Source organism: Glycine max, chromosome 12 (genome assembly GCF_000004515.6).
Source record: "Glycine max cultivar Williams 82 chromosome 12, Glycine_max_v4.0, whole genome shotgun sequence".
NCBI classification, from domain to species: Eukaryota; Viridiplantae; Streptophyta; class Magnoliopsida; order Fabales; family Fabaceae; genus Glycine; species Glycine max.
The window spans coordinates 41,312,250-41,325,214 of record NC_038248.2 but is presented as its reverse complement, the minus strand read 5'-3'; the positions used below and the strand labels follow the sequence as shown (position 1 = coordinate 41,325,214).

The 12,965-nt window shown below is 31.1% G+C and overlaps 1 protein-coding gene across 1 annotated transcript; it reads left to right on the top strand.

Annotated features, from left to right (window-relative positions):
- The first annotated feature begins 1,596 nt into the window (after positions 1-1,596).
- Positions 1,597-5,884, top strand: LOC100791121 (beta-glucosidase 13). Its single transcript, XM_003540493.5, has 13 exons — positions 1,597-1,859; positions 1,967-2,036; positions 2,554-2,612; positions 2,728-2,803; positions 2,986-3,063; positions 3,157-3,244; positions 3,348-3,600; positions 3,724-3,839; positions 4,553-4,767; positions 4,862-4,893; positions 5,084-5,186; positions 5,299-5,395; positions 5,505-5,884. Exons 1-13 carry the CDS (start codon positions 1,734-1,736, stop codon positions 5,671-5,673), a joined length of 1,482 nt encoding a protein of 493 aa, XP_003540541.1. The 5' UTR covers positions 1,597-1,733; the 3' UTR covers positions 5,674-5,884.
- Positions 5,885-12,965: the final 7,081 nt, after the last annotated feature.

Genomic DNA, 12,965 nt, shown 5'->3' with positions numbered 1-12,965 from the left:
AATTGAGTTGAAGATGAAGAATGAGAAGGGGAGTGAATGCATGTGCCATGGCTTTGGCAAATAGTGGAATCCATGCATTGTCAAGAAAAGAATTAGTATTAAGCGCGTCAACCTTATTTTATACGATAAATAAATTGAGAGAGATGCCCCATGCCATGTCATGTGTTCACATTCGATTTTTTTAAATCAGGGCTATTAGGGTATTGACTCTCCCATCTTGAGACTCTCAAATATTTGCATAAGTTTTTTTTTTTATTATTCACTATCTGAACTTTGTCTTTTTCAATGCATGTAAAGTGTAAACAGTAACAAATTTGAAAAATCAAATTAAAGAAAAGCAATAAATATATATTCAATTAGTATTTATGTACAATTTATAAATATAATTTTTTAATAAATATTTGATTTAGAGTGGTGGACAAATTTATATAAATATTACGTTATCCTTTTAAAGTAATAATTTTTTATATTTAAATTATATTTTACATAAATATCTAAGTATTCACATAAAGACGTTCAAACAATGAGTCTGCCATATATATATTAAAAGTGCATTATTCAAAGACGCATTGTTTACTTTACAATATTGATATTTGGAGCCAACGTGGTCATAATCACGATGTATCAAAATCATAATATGGCATAGATTGATAGTAGATTTATAGAAAGGGGGCACAATATGAGGAATTAATAAAATTGAACGGTTGAAAATTTTTCAACTGCATGACAAATTTGGCGTATAAAGAAAAAAAATTTAAAATAATAAAATAAAAATCCTGCTAATCAAAATCTTTAAAATATTAATTAAAAAATAAAAAAATTATTATATAAATGACAGGAAAACATAAGAAAAATTTTATCTTTCAATAAAAATATTTTTATTTTAACTCTTAACTACCTCGTACCTGATAATGATTAGCATTTGCCATAAATAAAAAGAACAACTTCTTTTCCACCAAAGTGAAAGGCAAAAAATTTCTTCCCCTTTTACTTTTAAGTTTTATGGCACCAAGACCATCGTGACGTCTCCACACGCTGTGTCGTTTTGGACTTTCTTCCTTCCGCACACTGACAACATCAGCTCAGACATTCAGACGCAGATAATGTTTTTAATTTTCAACGCGTGGAAACAGGAACTAAATTAACAAAATGGACTCGTTCAAGATGCAAACAAATTAACACATGGGTAGACTTTATCATAGTATGCTTTTAGAAGTAATTATTATAAAATTAATAAATTTATTATAGATAATAATTTATAGTTAGACGAGAGTATAAATATTAATACATATAGTATTATTATTTATTTTATTCTTAAAATAATGATTTTATTTCACCCTCCTTCAAAGGTTCCACCAACTTCCATGCATAAAAGGGAACACATTTTCATAGCTTTCACAACACAACTCGAATGATACGATGAAGACGCCATATGGTAGTTTTAAGCATGGAACCTATTTTCCCTTCTCAAGAATAATGGCATCTTTCATTTCAAGCACTTTAACGTATCATAACATCAAAGAAAACAATATAGTAATATAATATAATAAAGTTATCCCTTTTTCCTTGCATTTTTTCTGCCTTTTCACTTGCTAAAAGACAAAGAATCCTCCTTTTTTCGTCTTGGGGTTCATAAATATAAACTATAAATAAACAACTAAATATTAATAAACTTCTGTTTATGGGGGCAGCCCAACCAGAGTGTGAGAATTGAATTCATTCAGATTTGAACAATGTGGGTTAAGGTTGTTTTTATTCTCCTTGCAGCACTTTCTCTATTTCACTCAGCAGCAGCTTCTCTTAATCGTAGCAGTTTCCCAGCAGATTTCTTCTTTGGAACAGCTTCTTCAGCTTACCAGGTGTTGTTCTGTCCCCAACTTGTTTAAGTCTTTAGTCTTTCAATCTTTCTATGTAAAAGGTTGGATCTTATTTGCATTTCTGGGTTCTGTGTACTTGGGATATGAAGTATGAAGGTGCAGCACGTGAAGGTGGCAAGGGACCTAGTATATGGGACACCTTCACTCATAGCCACCCAGGTTTGCATCTCCTCTCTTCTTTATTTCTGTTATCTTTCTTTCTTCTTTTTTTCCACCTTATTTCTTTGTTTGTTCATCTTAAGTAGCAATGTTTCATGGTTATTTCCCTTTGTCAATATATTTTAAGTAGCAATTTTAACTGCTATTAAACCGATCAATAATACCCAAAGAGTTGAATGGGGCGAGCTTAAGTGAAAATAATAATAATAATAATAATAATAAGGATAATGCTAAAATATATATTGGGTTAGCATTGAAGAAGATTTACTTCAATGACCCCACATTTCATCTATTTGATTGACCGAATTGATTTTGGGGGGCTAATGTGTGGGAAGAGAAAAACAATGACTATCTCTGTCAACAATATAAGCAATGCTGCTTCTTGGCAAAGCGAATTTCATGGTATTTTTCTCATTTTGAAGTTGGTTTATACAAGGTACTTTAAGATAGAACAGAGTTGGTTTATTGGATAATGAAAAAAACTCAAAATATTGAGACATTTTTCTCGGTTGTGCAGACAGAATATCAGACCACAGTAATGGGGATGTTGCCATTGATTCATACCACCGCTACAAGGTACTTTCATTCTCTTGATTTGAATTTAGAGATCTAGATGAATTTCCTTAGCTTTTGAGATTTTGTTTCATCTCGATTGATGATATTGTTTGTTCACACACAAAAAAAAATTCAGGAAGATGTGGCCATGATGAAGGATATTGGATTCAATGCCTACAGGTTCTCCATCTCTTGGCCAAGAATACTACCTCGTGAGAAACTCTAATCATCCTTTAGTTATCCTCAGATTAGTTGTTTGATAAATTGTTATTTATTATTTTGGTTTTTGGATCATTAGTTTGCATTATTTAAAGGGAGTTATTAGCACTTTGAATTCCATTTAGATTTTGGTGTGTCCATAATGCAATTAAGCTTAAACCACCTTGAATTTTAGGTGGAAACCTGCAGGGAGGAGTTAACCGAGAAGGCATCACATATTACAACAATCTCATAAATGAACTGATAGCAAATGGTCAGAAGAAGTCAATTTTCTCTCTCTTTCAATCTCTCGTGATACTCAAAATCAAACTAAATTAGATGTACCTTTTTTGTTTACACTTTACAGGACAACAGCCCTTTATAACTCTATTTCACTCTGATTTCCCTCAAGCTCTTGAAGATGAATATGGTGGTTTTCTAAGTCCCAAAATTGAGTAAGCAATAGTGAAATATTTTATCTAGAATAGATTGAAATGGACGTGTCCTTATTATTCACTCCCAACTGATGAAGAATTGGTACTTTGATTTTGCAAACAGGCAAGATTTTGCAAATTATGCAGAAGTATGCTTTAGGGAATTTGGTGACAGGGTTAAGCACTGGATTACATTAAATGAGCCAGTGCTATATAGCACTGGAGGTTATGCAAGTGGTGGATCCCCACCCAATAGATGCTCCAAGTGGTTTGCTAACTGCACCGCTGGTGATTCTACTACTGAGCCCTATGTGGTTACACACCACCTCATACTTGCTCATGCTGCAGCGGTAAAAGTCTACAGGGAGAAGTTCCAGGTTAATGCATTATTATTATTATTTTAAATACAACAGTGAATAGAATTGGTTAGAATTTAAGACAAAAACCATTCATTATGTGGTTAGTACAAGATAAATTGACAGTGAATGATTTTCTAATAGGCTTCTCAGAAGGGTCAAATTGGGGTAACACTTAATTCTGCCTGGGTTGTGCCACTTTCTCAATCAAAAGAGGACAGAGAAGCCGCATATCGCGGTCTTGCTTTTATGTATGACTGGTAAGTGTCTTTGCCACTTAGAACCACTCTTCTTGTTTTCAGTTCTGTTAAATTTCACAAAAGTTTGTGATGCAGTACAAAAAGAGTGGGATTTCGTAGCAGATAATTAGCTTTTTCTTTGTCTCCTTTTTTATTGCATATTTTTTATTTTAAAAGGCTGAGGCTTTTGAGTCACTCAGGATTTATTCCTTTTATTAGGCATTATGTCATTGACCATTAGCATTAGGAATGTCGTAGATTTGATTTTGTCTAAGATCTGCTCTTGAAATTCCTTAACTTAATAGATAATAGAGACTTGAACTTCTATATAAGGTAATAAAAAAAAGACTTGGGGAGGGGAGGAAAAATAAAAAAAGTTTGAGAATTTTCTCAATTTATCGGTATCCTAACGAATCAAAGGGCTTTGGGATTGCAAGATCTGTTTTACGACATAAGCTGCATCAGTTTGTGTGTTGTTTTCGTTTTTGGGGTTTATTATGGTACCTTTATTTTATCCTGGGTTTTAGTACCTTGATGAATTATAAAGTATTTATTGGTTGCTGCTTAAACATTTAATGTGAGAACCAGGTGGAAATTGCAACCAATAAATGTTTTAACAGCTTATCACACTACCATTCTCCAGTTAACAAAATGAATACCATAACAACTAGCAGTTTTTTAATATTTTGTGGTGACACAGTCAGATCTAACTGGTGTTTTTGTGTTTATTGAAGGTTCATGGAACCACTTTACTCGGGAACATATCCTGCTGTAATGGTTAACAGAGTTGGAGGTCGTTTGCCAAAGTTTACCAGAAGGGAATACTTGATGGTTAAAGGGTCTTATGATTTTATAGGATTAAATTATTACACTTCAACTTATGCAACTAGTTCTCCTTGCCCACGCCAAAGGCCAACTGCCTTTACAGACGCTTGTGTTAGATTTACTAGTACGTCAAATTCATACATACTTTCCAATTAACTTGTATTGAATTTTCCTGTACACTTGCTTACTCATGATCCATTTTGTTGCTCTTGCATCAGCTGTGAGAAATGGGCTTCTCATTGGTCCAAAGGTACTTGCATCTGGAGATAGCTTTTACTCTGTTTAGATTCTTTTAGTGAATGACAATGATTAGTTATCACTTCATTAGTACTAGTTAGCCAAGAGTTCACTCTATTTACAAATAGTTGCACCTTATTTTTCACTAAACCTACTCCATAAGAATTTTTCAGAAATGAGTTGAGAAATGAATAATTTTGCAGGCAGCCTCAGACTGGCTCTACGTCTATCCACCAGGAATTCAAGGTCTACTAGAGTACACTAAGGAGAAATTTAACAACCCAATTATTTACATCACAGAAAATGGTAAAATTATCTGCAATGTTATGTCACTTTTTTTCTTCCTAAAATTGAATTTTACCATGGTAAAATACTCATTTTTCCGTATCGATGAATTGTGTTATTTGAATTTTTGCAGGAATTGACGAGGTTAATGACGGGAAAATGTTACTTAATGACAGAACAAGGATTGATTATATCAGTCACCATCTTTTGTATCTTCAAAGGGCCATAAGGTGAGTTTAAAGTGAACATTTTTAGATGAGTCTTATGAAATTTACTTTAGACCTCTTATTTTCTTGACTCAATAATTGTAAGCTAAGGCTAAAACTTTGAATCTGGTAGGAATGGAGTGAGGGTGAAAGGATACTTTGCATGGTCATTGTTGGACAATTTTGAATGGAATGCTGGGTACAGTCTTCGCTTTGGGCTCGTGTATGTGGATTACAAGAATGGATTGAAAAGACACCGCAAAAGATCAGCTTTGTGGTTCAAAATATTTCTTCACCAATGAAATGATCCTTTGTAGTGAAAGACAGAATTGATGGGGAAGAAATAAGAATATGTTGTTTCTTTCTTAATCCTAGTCATTTGCTTTAGGCCATTGTAAGATCTAAGCAGAGCTACTTTGATGATTTCTGATAGCCTGCCAATGGTGAGGCTTCATGGTTATCTGTATAACTTACTTTCATTAATAAGTTTATGTATTTGGTTTTCCTGTCCCAGCCCCAACACTCATATAACGACAACCAAGAACTCTCTAGGAACTCCAGCACGTTTTAATTATTTTAATTAGGCTTAATTATATTTTTATTCCTCTAGGTATTACATGTGTGTTTGATCTCTCAAATTTTAATTGCCTCAATTGGATTTCTAAATGTTCATTGCATTTAATCTCAATAATTGATTAACATCTAAACATTATGTTCAAAATGAAAACTTATGTTCAACATCATGATAATAAATTAATAATTGATCCATCCATTGTATAAGCCAAAAACGTAAGTTCAAGACACCTGATAAACTAGTGAAAATGTTTCTTACTATTCAATAGTTATATCATATTTTTTCCACCAAACATTTTAACATTATTTGGTCACTATTTGTGAACAGACAAATTTAAATTATCTATGCATTTTTGTGCGTCATTGACCAGAGTGAACTGCCACTGTTGCTATAGAATCCTTTAGACAGAGGGAGGTAGTTATTGGACTTGGATCCTGTTTAGGATACAAGTTCGGTATTATTGGGCCAAAAGAAAATAAACAGAAGGTTAAAGCAGTTATTGGTCCCAACATCATTGTTATTGGTCTCTATCAAGTGGTGGAAACTTTTTTTCCGGAAAATATCCTTCTTATGGAATCACGTTTCGGTCTAGTACAAGGGTGCAAACAAAATCTTAAAAATGGAATCATGATTTCATTTTAGATTTTGTATATGGAAATGTGTTTTTGTTTTATATTTTGTTTGGACCCCTGCATTACAATGGAACATGAAATTACGTTTTCATTATGTATTTGTTGGGATGTGGGGAAGGTGAAGGGGAAGAGAAGGGGTGTGGTGGGTTTGAAATAAAGGATAAAATGGTCTTTTCATGAATTTTAATAGAAATTCTTGTTGGGACTTGAGACCAATAGCAACTCCCAACAAGAGACCATGAATTTAAAATGTTAAGACATTATTAACTCACTCTCACTTTTTTTTGTCAACTTAATTTTTAAAAGCTTTCTCAACAAGCTGACAAATTAATTTTTTTTTTTTAATGAAAAAGTTGTATCTAATACAGAATGGCAGGTCCATAAGTTTCCAATCCCATGAGAGAGAGCAATGCCCATATAGATTATTTTCCACTGCACACTTCTGTCCGGTTGAACCTCTGCTGGCTTACTAACATGTCATTTACACCCATTCGGTGGTATTCAGGGTCTGTCTGTTCTACCAATTTTTCATAGAAAAACACACAATTATATTCAAAAGGAAAATTCAATATTAATTAACTAAAAATTGCTGTTGCAAATAGTCGGAAGAATTGTAACGGAACAACTAAAATTGTTTTAAAGTATTAGCTGATATTTAAATAAATGTATTTATGTATGTACAGCTGAATTCAAATAAATGTATTTATCTAAATTTGTAACTGAATATCAGCTAATATAAAGTTTGTGTATAATCTTGAGTTAGCATTTTCGATTCTCAAAGAATTGGGTTGTAAGCAATGTTTAATCAGTTTGATAAGTGATTTAATGATCAAAGTTTAATGACATTTATTGTAAGTGACTTTAATCTAATTTATAAAAAGTTAAGAATGACATCAATTTAATTCTCTAAAAAATCAAAACCAAATTCTGGAATAAACCCAATAAATATAACTTCATTGGATGCTGTGGTAGTGCAGAGACATAGTGTATTTAATCCCCCCACCCCCTTATTGCATATGTAATTGTTGGCCAACATGGCAACATCAATAATGTCTTGTTTTCTCTACCATCATGGATATATATAACTAATAACTAGACCTAGGGCCAACAAACATGCTCCTGCAAGCTTTTGAAAGCGGATTTTCATCTCCAAAATTTAGTAAAGAATGGAAATAGTAGGAAATAATTCCTTATCTCATCGAACTTAGAAATTCAAAGCAAAATTAAACTAATATAAAGTCTACAAGACTATAACAAATATAGAACTCTACTTATGCATTTTCCTTTTGGCTCATAGATCACTTCAAACCTAACCTATGCAACGTATTTACCTAAGATGTTACATATATTTCCTATTTTGTATAGAATCGCAATCATGGGTAGATATTCTACCTCCAATAATGCACAATGCTGAACCTCTCCTTGAGAATTTACATAAAGCACTTTATAAGATCAAAACAAGATGAAATGCTTGCTTAAGTAGACATGAGCTAAAAGAGGACTCAATAAATGCACATGGAAGAGGGACAATCCTCACATGTAAGAAACATGGTCCTCCACTGCTTTGCTTCCTGAATGCAAAGCATTTCCACTTTGGTTTCTTATGGTGCAGCCAATCACACCCCTTCTCCTTATCCCCTTTTGCCAAATTATTCACCCATCACTTTTGCCCCTGACAAATAGTTCAAAGTCTCAAATGGGCCCATCCTTTGCACAACTCAACTGTATAACTTGTCTGTTCTGACCAAAGCATGAAGGACCTTTCAATTTTCTTGCAAAAAGAGCCCTTCCATTAAAAAGGGACTTATACATAAAATTAGCATTAAACAAGAGTACATGGTAACTTAATTTACTTGTTAGAGTATTAGTTAGTGCCAAACTAGTAGGGAGTAGTGACCCACTTGCCACTTTGTTGTACAGTATTTTCCTATCGTATACTAATGATGAAGACGAAGCTATGATTGGTGTTCACCCAATAATGCAGCCTTAATTGCTCAGGTGCTTGTACTAATTGGTCGCTTTGCTTGTCCTCCAAGCTGGGTACAAACCATAAATGGGTTTGGAATAAGTTAACTTGTGGGTGTCATAGCCTGTGTTGGTGGAATTCAATCCATTTAACAAGGATACCAATGTAATTAATGGACTATATATCCTTCACACAAATACTGTGTCTTTTCTATGATTCAATATTCTTCTAGCCAAATAAACATTGTTTAATTTATGATTTTGTTAAACATGCACTTTTTTTAAGAGTTAAACATGCACTTGTGAACATATTTTAAGAACTAAAAAAATTGTTAAGTTTATATTAGGAAAGACATTTATTACAACTGTTTTTTTATTTGTCATTTTTTAAGAAAGTTTTTATTATACACTACTGTGTGATATCTCATTGAAAACTGTAATTTATCATATATTTATTAACTTTTATAATAATTATTTAAAATTAATATCAACTATAATTTTTAATTGTTATCCGTGTAAAATTGTTTGCTCTAACTGCATATGAAAATTAAACTTTTTTAACATTTGGAACAAATTATTATGTAGAACCCTATGGAAAATGCTCCTACTTCAACTCTTTCAATTTATATTTTACCTTGGGATTGGCATCTTCGCCTACGCAGACGCAGGATTGTGCCACAGACGGATTTTCATCCACTGAACACTTGGACACATTATTTTCTTGAATTTTACTCAAAGTGAACATATAAGATAGTAGGGTTATGACTCTACATATTCTTAACTAATATTATGATGTCTTGGAAAAAAGAGTAATTAATTAACTAGACCATATTTATACACTATCGAAAACGATAGTGCCATAAGTCATAGCCACACCACCTCAACAATCCAAATGGTTACTTGTTTGTGCAATATTCCTTGCTTAATAATAAAAAATTGAAAAGGTTTCAAAAACTTGAGTAGTTAATGGCGTAATTCAACCTTGTCTTGCAACCCTTCCTACCAGAGAAAACGTGCCATTAAACTATTAAATAAACTACCCCTTCTACAACTTCAGTTTGTTTCTAGTTTGCTTGTTTTTGTTATAGAATTTTTTAAATTTGAATATCTATTAATTGGTGAATTTAGAATTATAAAAATGAGTTGAATGAATAGTTGGATTTTTATTTTGTACAAATCTATATAATTATGTGATCTATTATAAAATTGAATGAATAGTATATATATATAGTCTTGAAGACATTATTCTAAAAATATTATCTAATATATTTTTCTCATTTAGTGACTAAAAGTAGTAGAACAAGAGACACTCTCAATACTATTTGATAGTGCTGCAATGACTTGTTAATAAAGGTCTACTTATAGGATTACTATACAAGTTTGATATATATAATTATATATCAATTCGATCTATTAGTTCTAAAATTTAGTATGTATCTAATTAACCTTTTATAATTTGCCCTTCATCAATTAGATAAACTATAATTCTGATAACCTCATTTCCTCTTATGGTTTTGACCAGTTAACTACCGCTTTGTATTGTTAGATTTACCAAAATGCCAAATTAAACCATAACCTTTTGAAGTCTACTGAAACATATCCAATTTCAGCTAAGAAGAGAAATTAAGACATAAATAAATATATAATAATGATAGTTGGCTTTCTCTTCTTTGCCAATTGATTATGAAGTTTCTGGCATATTCCTAAAGTCAAGATCCACTAATATATAATTTCCTTCTTATAAGAAAAAGGAAGTTTTTCTCTCCACTTGCACCTTGATTCCAACAAAGTATTTCTTAATCTTAATTCCAGACGATGGAACAATTAATTATCAAATAGCTAGCTAGTTGTTCTTCCCTTTTGAACTAAAGTATGAGGAGTTGATCGGCAAAAAAATTCATCAACTACTATTTACAACCTAGCATTGCTAGCTCTCGAGCCAGAATCCAAATGAATAAAGTTGTAAAGACAACTAATAAGATTGGTACACCCACTTTCACCAAAATATATAGGACAATATTTTAGAGTTGTTACGCATGTTTTATAAGCAGTTATAAGCGATTACATATAACCACCTAATAATCACAAATAATCAAAGCCTTAACTCTAATATAATCTTATATTCTAGAGGTCCAATCGGTGTAGTTAAGCTATGAATATCAGTTCTTAATTCTAATTTTTTTGGACACATCACGTCAATTCCAGGATTATTTGTTTATGCTCAATTTAAGGAATATATACGTCCGAAGACAAAGTCCATGCAAAAATTTGTGTGACATGACGATACCACTTTGGTATATTTGAATGTCTCAACAAAGAAACTCCCAACTAATATAAAAGGTAATAAACCTGTAAAAAAAAACTAAAAGTTAATAAATAGGTTACAACCAAAGAAAGAGATGATATATAAATTGCGGTAGAAAAATACACAAAACATATTAAAATGTTATGTAATGGTTGTTTTTTACTTGTAATAATTGAATAAAAGTTATACATCAATTATTGCTTTTAGGTAGGAGAATGCTGTTGCAATAATTGGTATTAGTAGGAAAGAAAAATAAAACTGGAAAACCTTTTCTTATATTAAATACTAAGCTTCAATTCAACCAATTATTGCTTCTGCTATGCGTAGACTAAATCCAACTATACATAATATATAATCGAAAGATTAAAATTTAGTTTAATAAATTCAGGACTTCGGGGCGTAAGAGGAATAAATCGCTTGTGATAAAATAAATAAATATGTGTAACCCTCTTATAATTCAATTATTATATATTAGAATCATGCTCGTGACTTGAGATTGTGCGCGATAATGGGCATTATGCATGCATGATGTTTTAAGAATTTCAGGAGTCAGAGATAAATGCCTTTATCTTTACATGTCAATGCCAGGTTTGTATATATATGCATGTGTTAAATTGAAAATTCCATTCACATGCCCGCACGATTTTTGAATGCTTATGATGGAATAAAAGGAAAATATTATACTGTATTTATAATCAATATAATAGTAAAAGAAAGTGATAATAATTGTCTTTTGGAGGCTACACACGCAGTTAATCTCTCTCTCGATCTTTTTTTTTTAAGTAGGATTTAGATGGAATTAATCTTTGCTACTTATATTTTTCACCGTGTTAACAAAAAACTGAACCTTCCATTTGAAAAGAGATAATTAAAATACCCAATATTCAACTATAAATGAAACTGTTAAAATATTGGTATGATAAATAATGAACCTTATGATGGGGCTATTTTTAGAGATTTATTAATGACACCTTAATTTTACAAGTTTGATTGTGATTATATACTCATAATGTAGTGTTCTAGGGGGGAAACTGAAAATATAACAAGACGATCTTGTAAAAAAAGTTTGTTAATCATCCTATATATTTACATATTGATTAAAAAATTAAAAAAAAAATATTTATCATAAAAAACAAAAAAATTATAAATAACATAATATTTCAAAAAAATACTTTTTTATTTCTTAATAATAAGAATAATAATTAACATTTGTGATGTAAACTCATAATGAACCTAATAATTGGAGCATTATTGATGTGACATCTTATATTCTTATACGCGGTGATTAGTGAAAAGTTGAGTTGAAAAATAAGAGAGAAGAAGGAGGAACCTTGTTCATTGGGTGGAAAATGTTGACCAAGCCATGCTGCAACACATGGACCCTACGATGCATCATCAACGGATGACATTATCTGGAATAGAAAAACCAGCAAAGTTGGATTCACATGTTTCAGTGTAGCTTACGATCATTGGACACAAAAAATAGAACAAAAACCATTCCTTTATTTTCGGAAAATATTTTTAACTTATTGAATTATGATGGATTCTATCGAATAATTTAGTCATATTCTAGCAGCTATTAATGATTGATATTTTTACTTTAATTAATTATATTTGACTCGATCATTAACTTTTAAAAACCATTCCTTTAATTAAATTTAGGATATATTCATTGAGTAAAAAATATATCTGAGTATTTGTTTATTAAATATTTAGCACATCAAAATTTATGTTATGAGTTTATTTATGAAACTTATTGAATAAGTTAACAAAAATTATGTGTCATTTTAAGCCTTCATATTGATTAAAAAAAATATTTAAAAGCTGACCAAATCAATAAATGTAAAGAATTGAGAAAAGTTCATTTTTTTTCTTTGTTTCAGTTTAGTTTTTATTTTATAAATCAAATCAAAATAAATTACATTTTTCATATATTTATATTTATTTTTTTGTTAAATTCTGTATAAATTTAATTCTTATGTAATTTAAAACACACTTTTAATACATGTCATTTTCCAATAACAAATCACATATTTATTTAATTTAATGTAAAAAGATGAACTAAATTGAATGAAGCCCATTAAATTGGTTTTTATTTTAGGAGGGTAGTACTATACT

Excerpts from the sequence above, each read along its gene's own strand:
- LOC100791121 (XM_003540493.5), top strand. The coding sequence starts at position 1,734 with ATGTGGGTTAAGGTTGTTTTTATTCTCCTTGCAGCACTTTCTCTATTT. Across the intron at positions 3,245-3,347 it reads TTTCTAAGTCCCAAAATTGA|GCAAGATTTTGCAAATTATG; the intron begins GTAAGCAATAGT and ends TTTTGCAAACAG. Across the intron at positions 4,894-5,083 it reads GGCTTCTCATTGGTCCAAAG|GCAGCCTCAGACTGGCTCTA; the intron begins GTACTTGCATCT and ends ATAATTTTGCAG.